The following is a 12369-nucleotide window of genomic DNA, read 5'->3' as shown; positions in this document are numbered from 1 at the left end:
TGGCAGTGAAGAAATGCTAGCGTTCGCCAGTCGGACATTGAATGGAGCAGAACGGAACTACTCCACAACCGAGCAAGAGTGCTCTGCAGTTGTCTGGGCTTTGGAAAAGTGGAGGTACTACCTGGAGGGAAGACACTTCACTGTGGTCACTGACCATTCCTCCCTTGTGTGGGTGTTCAAGACCAACAAACCAAGTACCAGACTCATCAGATGGGCTCTACGGTTGCAAGAGTTCACCTTTTGCAGTAGAATACAGGAAAGGAAAATACAACACTGTTCCAGATGCATTATCCAGAGCTCCTGCTGGTGGTAATGGTGGCCCTCATCTTCCATGTTCTACTGTCCTGTCTAGCAGTCGAGACTCACCCAAAACGCACTTTCCCTTCTCTGATGAGGCCATATGGAAAGCCCAACAGGATGATCCAGAAGTACAGGCTTTTTACCAGACTAACCTGGAAGATGGAGAAAATATGGTCAATCCTACCACCAAGCCGACCATCATTGTAGACAAAGTCTACCGAGTTGTACAACTACCTCTCAGAACACTCTACCAAATGTACATACCTGAACCTCTACGCCTTCAACTGCTGCAACATTTCCATGAAGACCCATTAGCTGGTCATCTGGGCAGGTTCAAAACCTACAAGCGGTTGCAAGCATTACTGTACTGGCCACATCTGAGCATGGATGTGAAGTCACACATCCGAAACTGTCAGGTTTGTCAAATGTACAAACCAGAAGGTAGAAAGCCTGCTGGCAAGTTGCAGCAAACGGTGGTTACCCGACCTTGGGAATATTAGGAGTGGATTTAATGGGTTAATTTCCTAGAAGCTCCAATCAGAATGTGTACATGCTTGTTTTTGTTGATTACTATTCCAAGTGGTTGGAGCTCTTTGCTCTGCGTCAGGCCACAGCAAGGACCGTCTCTAACATCCTCACGAAAGAGATCCTGACTCGCTGGGGAGTGCCTGATTACATCCTGTCTGATCGAGGTTCCCAATTCGTCTCTGATCTCTTTGAGGAGACCTGCCAAAGATGGAACCTGAGACAGAAGTTGACCACGGCCTATCACCCACAGACCATCCTCACTGAGAGAGTTAATCGAACCTTGAAGACAATGGTTGCTTCCTATGTAGGGACACAGCACAAACACTGGGATAAGCACCTTCACGAGTTTTCGATTTGCCCTGAATTCTGCTGTGAAGGAGTCCACTGGAGTCACCCCTGCAGAGCTGAACCTGAGTCGTCCCCTCCGAGGACGCTTGGAGACGATGCTACAGCCCCAGCAGCTTACACCAGACGCTGCTTGCTATGACCAGGTAGTCCATCTCCATGAATTGAGAGCTCTTGTCTCAAAGAACATGATCCAGGCTCGCCTCAAGCAGAAGAGAAATTATGATAAGAAGAGACGAGACATGCAGTTCCAGGTTAGTGATCGGGTGTGGCTTCGCTTTCATCCTTACTCAAAAGCTGAACAATTCTTCTCGGCCAAGCTCACTCCTAAATGGCAAGGACCATATAGGATTATGGAGCAGATGGGCCCTCTGAACTACCGAGTGGTGAAAGAGGACACAGGTGAAGTTATGCGCGTTGTCCATGTCCCACGCCTTAAGGCCTGTTACCCCTCGGCTGAGGAATTGGAGGAGATTGAGCGCCGCAAGGTCCTGGATATCTTTGAGAAGGAAAGTGATGAGACTTTTCTCTGATTCCCAGACCCAGAAGTCTCACGCCTTAAGGCCTGTTACCCCTCAACTGAGGAGCGTGAGCGCCACAAAGTCATGAACATTTTTGTAGAGGAAAATTATGAGACTTTTCTTGGTTTCCCAGACCAAGATGTGCCTTCCAGGGCAATGGTTGGCTTTTTCCAGGGGAGGGGGTGTGTGACGGCCCTGAATTTGTCTGAACGTCTCAGTACTTCTCCTTCCAATAGGGCGCTTCCCCTTTATTTCCCAATTAAATAGCCAGCATCAGCTGCGCAAAAGTGGGGTTGTGATGGTGGTGCGAATGAGGATGTGTTCAACCCTCAGTTCCGAAGATTCTTTACTCCGTTTGTTTTGTTGTATTTAAAAGTGTGCTTTGTAGCCTAATAGCAAGTTTACACAGGATCTGATCCACTCTTTGCTTACGTTGGACTACACATCTCCGTTGCTCTTCGTGGTCTTTCTCCGCTGGAGATCTGTTGGCGGATTGGATTGTCTGACTGACCGACTGACTACAACCTTTTTGTATACCGCATTTCATTTGTTTTGGTGTGATGTATACCGTGCTGATTTATGTGGTCAGTTGTTGTTGAATACTTATTGAGATTTGATACCCTTTAGGGTTGTGTGGTAAATGAGTTGAAATTTTGATTGTATGATTTGATACTGGGTTTACGCTACACTTGTATGAACGGACAAACATTGCGTGACTAAGGTCACTTGAGTTCCCTGAACTCCTTTACCTGGCTGGACTCTTTTAGGCCCGAGGTACAGGAACCAGAGCTCATTATTTGTTATATTATTATGTGTGTGTGATCATTTATGTTGGTAATACCACCCACGCAAAATAATACAGTTGTTTTGAAGTTATTTCCAATGTTTTAAGGGTTTATGAAAAGTGTATGTCCATCCTGACTTTTACATGATTCCTTTGTATTGGTGTAGACTTGACGGACCAGATGGGACTCATTCCCTCCCAAACCAAAAGGAGAAATCAATATTTTCTCCTGGTAGGCACCACCAACCTGGCACCCCTACAAACAATAACCTCAAGTCAAAACCGTTACAATTTGCACACACTGTATATATATTTTTCTATTGTGTTATTGACTGTACTTGTTTATCCCACGTGTAACTCTGTGTTGTTGTTTGTGTCACACTGCTTTGCATTATCTTGGCCAGGTCGCAGTTGTAAATGAGAACTTGTTCTCAACTGGCCTACCTGGTTAAATAAAGGTGAAATATATATATATATTTTTTTAAAGGGGCACCTACACTGATACAGTCCAATCAGTCTAAGGGCCATGACCATTCATACTGTACTGAATACCAGTGTGACTTAATGTGGATATATTTAATTTAACAAACATTTTGTACTCTTTCTCTGCTACTGTATGATTAATTTCCTAGTATTTTACTCACTTCCCCTATGTCAGGTTATTGCTACTGCAGGTCTACATACTGTATGGTTTAAAACTTAACGTCATATTTTCAACTTAGAATACAGTTAGTATACTGTAATAATAAACAGCAACATACACAGTTAAAATCTGTTAAAAAAAAATGTTTAAGGTAGGCTTGAAAGGTCCAACAGAAATTAATCAATCACCACTCTAAAATTAAATATAATCATGGCAGCCTCTCTCCTGCATGAAGTTAACACATACAATTCACCCTCTAGACTTACGATGCTATAATTTCATCAGAGATCATATGAACTCTGAACTTGGAGAGGCACTTTTCACTGTCTTACCTGTTTGTTTGTTGCCTTTCTCTCTCCGCCTGCCTGTCTGTCAGTGGGTATCATCATGGCTGCATCTCTCCTGCATGAAGTTAACACATGCAATAGACCCACTAGACCAGGGATGGGCAAATTTGATGGGGGTGGGGGAAACACAAAAATCTGAACTCATCTGCTTACCCATATCCATACCCACACATGCAGTCAGAGCCAGCCCTAGCCTTTTGGGAGCCCTAAGTGAAATTTTGTTTTGTTTCCATTGAAGGTTGTGGGTCTTCCAGCAAGACACCGACCCCAAACGCACATAAAAAGCACCCTGGAATGATTCAAGAAGAGATGTTGGACTGTTCTGGAGTGGTCAGCGAAGAGTCCAGATCTAAATTACATCCAAAACCTATAGCGAGATCTGAAAACAGCTGTTGGTGGAAGGCACCCCTTAAACATTGAAGAATTAGAGCAGGTTGCTGCTGAGAAGTGGGCCAAATTGACATTAGAAAGGTGCAGCAAGCTCATTGATGGCTACAAGAAGCATTATTTTGTTATTATTCTGCAGTTATTTTGTCCAAAGGTTTTGCAACCAGGTACTACCTCTGGGGTGCCAATGTCATTTGTCTTTATTTTCTAAATAAAATTGTAAACTTAAGTTTACAGAAATAATATTGCTTCTGGAATGTTGAAAAACCAATAACAAGGTGTGAAGACCGAAAGTTTTTTATACATTTCAACTTATTTGAGAAGAAATAGGGAATTGTCTTTATCAAGGGTGCCAATAATTCTTTACCTGACTGTATATTTCATGCTGCCTTGTATGATCGTTCTATCTTGTAAGGAGCAGAAAGGCTGCTCCTGCGGCTATGCTGGATGCTGATAGTCAGGTTTTGACAGCCTTAGACCTTACTAAAGAAACAGCCAGTTAGCTCAGTGACTGCAGGTATTCTAATTGTTCCCATCTGATCCTGCGGCTTGCTGGTGACAACAGTATTGCAGTTTGTCATCATTATGGGGTGAAAAGGCACGCTGGAGTGGTAATTAAGAGATGAATCCCCCTTGATGATGCGTGTCATACACTGTGTCAGTGTTACACCGACCCCCTCCCCGTCTCACTCCCGGCCTCATGCCTCCTACACATACAGTTCACAGGATTTACACCCCCGCTCCAGGACACAGACCACAGATACCACTTCAATTTGTCCCAAACGGTGGCCGTGCTCAGGGCAGATTGCTCCTTTGTACTAAGACCATTGTGTGACGGTACGGCCTCCGTGGGTAATGCATTTAGCACGTTCTCACCCCAGGACAATGACGAGAGACGCCCAGGCTTTGTCCCTCGACCCTGGCCGTGTCACCCTACCTCAGAGCCTGTTGAGCACGGAGGTCTGGCTTCTCTTCCTGGCCCATTGGCCACAGTGTGTTAACCTGTGGCAGGGACGGCTCAGGGGTAGCTACTGGGCTAATGCCATTGGTTCCACTGGCTCAGGTCGCTATAGAGTCTCTCCTAAGTTGAAAGGTTTAATTGTTCGCTCAGGTTGAGATCAATATTTAATCTTTTCACATAATCCCCTTTATGGTGAAATCATTGGGTTTTTGATTTAGTCAATAATACCATAGTTTTCTCAACTGCAAAGTTTGCAAGCCACAAGTAAGAACTTTACAACTGTCAAGGCTAAGGTTCTTTCATTGTTCTTTGACAAACAGAGCCATGGTTATTGTCTCTATGATAAAAATTGCTGTCCCTATTACTGTGTTATGGGTCTGCAAGTTAGACTTGTTTGTCTTTAGCTGTCCTCAGGTTTCTTAACATTTCTCACTCTCTTTTCGCAGGATGACGAGGGCCAGACAGCGCTACACTATGGTAAGGAGTTGTCATAAACCAAAGCTTCCAGATATCAGAGAATGTCATCTAGATTTCTGGGTGAATATGTGTGTATAGGCTATGTTTGTGTATGAATGGTTGTTTGTCTGTACATGTACTGTAAATTGCATCTCTGTTTATGAGTGTGAACAATTGTATGGTGATGGATGGGAAAGCAGGCACCATCTGCTCTCTTGGCCCTGCATCTGTCTCACTCTCCCTCGCTCTTTCTCATCCCCCTCTCTTCTCCCTCTTTTACTGCTTTTTCTATCTAAGGTGCCTTTCATCCATCAGCGTCTCTTTCATCCCTCCCTCTTTCCATCTCTGTGTGTGTGTGTGTGTGTATGCTCATGTGCTCATGTGCTTGTGTGTGTTCATGTGCTTGTGTCTAATCTATGGTCTATGTGTGTGTGTCTGTGCGTATGGAGTGGCAGTGTGTAATAATCACCAGGTCTCCCCAAGGAAATCAACAGTGCTCCTCAGACTCGCAATACCCCCTCCCATGGGCGGCCCCCATGTCCTCTGAGCCCTTGGTGTGTGTGTGGGGGGACACCATCTGGCCCCCGGCTGGGCTGGGTGACTACAGGGTGGGGACTGGGCACGTGGCTGGGCTGGGTGACTACAGGGTGGGGACTGGGCACGTGGCTGGGCTGGGTGACTACAGGGTGGGGACTGGGCACGTGGCTGGGCTGGGTGACTACAGGTTGGGAACTGGGCACGTGGCTGGGCTGGGTGACTACAGGGAGGGGACTGGGCACGTGGCTGGGCTGGGTGACTACAGGTGGGGACTGGGCACGTGGCTGGGCTGGGTGACTACAGGTGGGGACTGGGCACGTGGCTGGGCTGGGTGACTACAGGTGGGGACTGGGCACGTGGCTGGGCTGGGTGACTACAGGTGGGGACTGGGCACGTGGCTGGGCTGGGTGACTACAGGTGGGGACTGGGCACGTGGCTGGGCTGGGTGACTACAGGTGGGAACTGGGCACGTGGCTGGGCTGGGTGACTACAGGTGGGGACTGGGCACGTGGCTAGCGTACAGTAGACCACACGCCACTGGGGACCCAGGCAGGGACAGGAGGATGGGGCTTAAAAAATGACTAATAAACATAAGCGATGAACTCTTGGAGACAAATAGCAGAGAATGAAAATTCATTTCCACCTCTCTTTGCACAGGGCCACAGTGGCTGGCAAATGATTAATGAAGGGTTTACTGCACACTATAAATTCTTCTCCTTCTCAACGACTCCCGGGGGGAAGAGGGTTTTTACAGGCCAAGGTCCCACACGGCGCACGCAGCCCCCCCAAAAATATATACAATATAGAAGAATAAAAAATGATTGAACCTGACATAACCAAGGCTGGGTTTTTTTTCTCCCTGCTGAGAACGGGTGACACTTTAGCCACCTCTGGGCTGGAGGATAAAAAGGGCCTGCTGTCAATCAGCTGTTCCTGCTGACATCAGCCCATCACACAAGAGCAGGAGGGCTCTCTTTTTAAGAGGAGAGAGCGATTGACACTGGCGGAGAAAAGCACTCTGAGCACAGAGGAATCTAGGTGCATCAGCGCTGTGACTCGCTAACTGAGTTAAGAAAATGCAAGCCCTATCCTCATATCGTAGCCTAGCCTGTGAGTCCTTTTAGTGGGACACAAATTGCCAATCGGGCACAAATTGAGTGTTTCAGGCAACCACAGGTTCAGGGAAATGTCAATGGGCCTCCATATGAGCTTTTCATTGACTCCTGCACTCAGGTTAAAAAAGGAATATAAACACCAATGCTTAGAGGCTGTGTTTAGACATAGTTGTGTGCATCATGTCTCCTCAGGTGACCTTGGAGATATTTAAAGGTGATCCTATCCTTTTCTATTAGTAATTTGGGTACTGTAAGATATACAGATAAGTGTGTATTAAAGTTGCTGTCAGAACAATGAGATTTACTATGTCCTGTCTTGTCATACCACCCAGAATGATATATGGAAATGGCTGCTTTCATGGCATGTTACCTGTGTAGTCAATCCTGGATCCTTTTACCTCTGAAGTGCATCACAATGATATCGCTTTTCTCTCTCTCCACCCTCTCTCTCTCTCTCGTTCTCTCTCACCCTGCTGTGCCCCCCCCCCCCCCCACCCCCACACTCTCTCCTTCTGTTCTCGCTCCCTGATCTGTTATTCTGCCCCCCCCCCTCTCCCGCTCTGTCCTGCAGCGTCTGCGTGTGAGTTTGCTGACATAGTGGAACTGCTTCTACAGGCTGGGGCAGACCCTTCCATGAAAGACCAGGAGGGCTCTCTGCCTGAGGAGGTCACTGAATCCAGCACCATCTCCTCACTGCTGCGCCAGTACACCGCCCCCAAGGGCTAGGCCCAGCTTCGCCATCCCCTCCCCTCCAGCCTGTGCCCACCCCACCCTAGACCTAGCATCCAGCTCTCTCAGTAATGGTCATCCCACTCTGAAAGTGCAACCCACCACTTCATCATCTCTCATGTCCCATTCCAAGGAATGCATCCATCATCATCGCTATTAAAAAAATGAGTTTCTCTCTGACTTTTTCAGACCACCTCCTTTGATGACACGACAGTCATGTTTGCACTTCGGATTTTGTGTTACCTTCACTTGTCTTGTGTTTCCTGATTATTATTATTTATTTTTTTAAGACATTTGGAGAGCTTATGTATATTGGTAAAAAATTAAAAATATAACTTCTAAAGAGGTTTACCTATTGTTACCTATCTAGTCTGACTGCTTATTTAGCATTTTTAGTTGGTATCATCCTTGCATATATAGAACTGGACAAGAAAAATACAAATTTAACCTATATTTGTCCAAAAAGAAACTTAGAATATGCTATTTTATATTCAGATGGAGCATGGAGAAATCTAGGTAGAAGTTTTTCCATAATAACTAACGTAACCATAGCAGCACACAGATCAAATTGCCTGGCCAGGCCTCTTCATTTGAGTGAACCCTTTGTCCACTGAGCACATTCTGTCTCCCTTGGCCCACCCCACATACCCACACCCTCTATTATGTCACTTAAGATATATTTGGATGTTCTCCAAATAGCCAACACATGGGCTGCCTCCAAATCTGCTTTAGTTTTTCGTAAGCTCTTCTGATCAGAGCAGTCTCTTTGGCACCCCCTCCCTCCCACCTGATGAGAATACTAAATCTGGAATCTCAGCTCTTAACCACAGCTTGATAAAGAAGCTAATGCACATTTGAACAAACAATGGGGACATGCTGTAATCCCTCTCTCTGAACGCGAGGCATTAAATAAGTCACCAAAAAGAGTCCTGCTGCGGCTGACTGCTGTCTATCACCATGGCCCCAGCATACAGAACAGAGATGATCCAGCCCAGACAGTCTGCTCTGTTGCGGTATCACAGAGAGAGAGAGAGAGCATTGTTATGCATTCCCTACACAACCAGGAATTATGCTGTCGGTATATTCCAAAAGGATGTTTCGCCCATCTTCCAGTAATTTCCTAAATCCTGATCGGGTTGGAGTAGTAGTCGGTGACGGCATGCTCCCCGGGCATGTCTGCACAACTGTGGCACTAAGCCCATTATGTTTCCATTATGGGCCTCCATTTTCTCTGAGCTTTTCACTTTTGACACTGCCTCCTCTCAAATCGCAGCCCATATTGCTCAACCTTCTTTACTTAACGTTTATGCATTTTTACAAGTCGCCTCTATGGTTCTCTAACACCATTAGTGACAGATGGCCAAGGTTTGTTACAGAGATGAACTGGAGCACTTTCCTCTCCCTCTCTTACTCTCCCCAGTCTGGGGGTTAAAAGCAGTGGCATGTCATTGTACTGGCCAATTCTTAATGCAATCCGCTCGCTAGTCCCCAGAACAGTATTGCTTGAAATTCAACAGTAAGCAAAATCTCAGCTCTGCTGTTGAAATGCATCCCTCTAATATCTTCAAGAGGACTCGATAAGTCTCTTGTTGCAAGCCGTGTGTTTAGTGCATGATTAACAAGCATTGCCGTCTGCTGCTACTCGAGGCGATAGTGATCAAAGCTGCTCCACAGACACTCAAGTGTCTCTATGGTTCTTCTCCTCAGGATGTTCTTATGCAACACCTCAGCAGGCACTGAAGGCAATATCCTGTTAACGACCCTCCCTCTGTCTAATTATATATGCACTATCTCATTTCTGCTATAATGACCCAGTGAAACTAACCTAATTTCACTTCAAACAGAAGAACAACATTGAAGTTGTCATTGAAAGGCCTCTCTGTGACTCAAAACCCTTTAAAGCTACAGTCTGTCATGGCAGCCATTGCTCAACATTAAAATAAACCATAATTTTACGAGAAAAATATCCTGTCTTGATGTCCAAGATTAAGTTTAGTCTGAACCAAATATCTATTTACATGTTAATGTATTTCTTTCCATCAGAAGGAACATAGAATTGTTACCTTCAGGAAGTTTGTAATAAAAGCCTCAGATCGATGATAATGGCATTTGTGCTTGTGTTTGTCATCTTTGCAAAAGCAACAGTGCAGGAATTTCCCAGATTTATTTGTATACTAGTGCTGTAAGTGCCGTGTAAATTATCCTAACTGTCTTTGTCGCTGTTTATCTTTGTAAGGCAGCACTATTAAAGGCTATCCATTAATGCCCATGGCTTGTCTAATCAATGGCTGAATAAAACCAGCTTGTTTTGTGGCGTTTTATGCAGACGTGCTTGTTCTGCAACAGGAATAGCTAAAACGCAACCAAATTGATGATACTTAAGTATAGGACACACATGCTATGACTGACAGGGCTGGATAACGGATAAATTATTAAGGAGTTATATTTACATTCTATTTGTTTCCATTTAACTATGAATTTATAGCCAGTATATTGCAGATGACTAGCCAACAAGACTGCTTTAGCTCATGGGTTTTAGTAATGCGGAATTGTAAGGAACTTAAAATTGAGACTTGTCGTATTCAGTTAATTTACTATGATATGTAATATACACTCCTGTATTTATGCCATACTTAATGCTTCTCTCTATCTCTACACTCTTAGAAAAAAGGGTTCTGCGGCTGTCCCCATAGAATAACCATTTTTGGTTCCATATAGAACCCTCTGTGGATAGGGTTCTACATGGAACACAAAAGGGTTTGACCTTGAACCAAAAGGGGTTCTTCAAAGGGTTCTCCTAAGGGGAAAGCCGAAGAGTCCTTTTTGCTTTTTTTTAGGAGTGTATCTTGCCTGACCACAAAGCATATTTATCCGTATTTCACAAAGCATATTTATCCGTATTTCACAAAGCAGTTTACAATTAGTTAACAGTGCAGGGATTAAGGAAAAATTTGACTGTGCAAAACTGCAATCTGGTGCGGTCTTTAGTAGCAGAGGGATCAGTGTTTGCAGCAGCTAAGCAGATGTGCTGCTTCTGCCCCCGTTTTGTCTCTTCTATGGGTGGGAGTGGTGTATATGGGCTTGCAAACAAACACTACCGGCCAAGGACTAGCAGACACCGAAAACCAACACCCACCATTGGTTACTAACTGGATCTCCATCTTTGAATGTGATATTTATTATCAGTTCATCCTTCAAGGGATAGTTTACCCAAAGTAGTAAGAATATTTTGTTTAAACGTGTTTTAAGTGAGAATAGGCATTGGTCTGAAGCTGAAAAAGAGAGTAAATTAACTTGAGCACCACAATGCCTATCCCACCCATGCTCTACTAAGATTGTACAGCACACAGCTTTGACCTACTACACTAGCTATGTTGGTATTGTACTAAACACTATATGTGTAGGCAGGTTGCTTAGGATTCAAACCTTCTCAAACAGCCTAGTTCATACTCTTAGAGGAGGTGCTTCCACAATGTGATTTGTACCACATACAAGTTCATGTATTGGATTCTTCACACACAGCAGTAAGACATTATCCCACTACGCTACCTTTTCATGCTCTTTTTATTAAATGAATGCAAGCTTTACTTTAATACTTACAAGACCATCTGGCTTGATTGAGCTGTTTTGTTCTGTAATAATGTGGTGCATGCCTGTATTTCCTTAAACCTTTTTTTGTTGTAAAATATGTAATTGAAAAAAAATCCTAACACCTTTTTTGGTTAGTTGGTGCCCAACATAACAGGTGGTGGTGTGTTGGACACAGTAGCTCAGATAGATAGAGCCTGTCTGCATTCCTCCCGAGTGGCGCAGCGGTCTAAGGCACTGCATCTCAGTGCTAGAGGCGTCACTACAGACCCTGGTTCGATCCTGGGCTGTATCACCGGCCATGATTGGGAGTCCCATAGGGCGGTGCACAATTGGTCCAGCGTCGTCTGGGTTAGGTTTTGGCTGGGGTAGGCCGTCATTGTAAATAAGAATTTGTTCTTAACTGACTTGCCTAGTTAAATAAAAAATCCAGATTTCTGTAATTTAGCTTATGTTTGTACTTATTTATCTTCGCAAAGAAGATGGTGACGCAACAATAATACACATTTACAATAGGCCTATATCTAAAAATACATACAGCTAAATTATACAGTGCATTCGGGAAAGTATTCAGACCGCTTGACTTTTTCCACAATTTGTTACTTTAAGGCCTTATTCTAAAATGGATTAAATTGTTTTTTCTTCCCTCATCAATCTATACACAATACCCTATAATGACAAAGAACAAAATGCTACAAGCTTGGTAATCCTGTATTTGGGGAGTTTCTCCCATTCTTCTTTGCAGATACTCTCAAGCTCTGTCAGGTTGGATGGGGAGGGTCGCTGCACAGCTATTTTCAGGTCTCTCCAGAGAACTTCAATCGGGTTCAAGTCAGGGCTCTAGTTGGGCCACTCAAGAACATTTGGAGACTTGTCCCGAAGCAACTCCTGCGTTGTCTTGGCTGTGTGTTTAGGGTCGTTGTCCTGTTGGAAGGTGAACCTTCACCGCAGTCTGAAGTCCTGAGCACTCTGGAGCAGGTTTTCATCAAGGACCTCTGTATTTTGCTACATTCATCTTTCCTTCGATCCTGATCAGTCTCGCAGTCCCTGCCGCTGAAAAACATCCCCACAGCATGATGCTGCCACCACCATGCTTTACCGTAGGGAGAGTTCAATCTTGGTTTCATC

The 12369-nt window shown here is 44.7% G+C and overlaps 1 protein-coding gene across 2 annotated transcripts in view; it reads left to right on the top strand.

The window, feature by feature from the left end:
* LOC139541171 (acyl-CoA-binding domain-containing protein 6-like) overlaps positions 1-8006 on the top strand; it is a 54836-nt gene extending 46830 nt beyond the window's left edge. For both annotated transcript variants that reach the window (XM_071345505.1, XM_071345503.1), the window contains 2 exons: positions 5263-5293; positions 7496-8006. In XM_071345505.1, coding sequence (XP_071201606.1) covers positions 5263-5293; positions 7496-7650 — 186 coding nt within the window. In that variant the 3' untranslated portion in view covers positions 7651-8006. The remainder of the gene's footprint in view (positions 1-5262; positions 5294-7495) is intronic.
* Positions 8007-12369: the final 4363 nt, after the last annotated feature.

This window comes from Salvelinus alpinus, chromosome 16, assembly GCF_045679555.1.
Source record: "Salvelinus alpinus chromosome 16, SLU_Salpinus.1, whole genome shotgun sequence".
In the NCBI taxonomy this organism is placed as follows: domain Eukaryota; kingdom Metazoa; phylum Chordata; class Actinopteri; order Salmoniformes; family Salmonidae; genus Salvelinus; species Salvelinus alpinus.
This window is presented reverse-complemented; position numbering and strand designations above follow the sequence as displayed.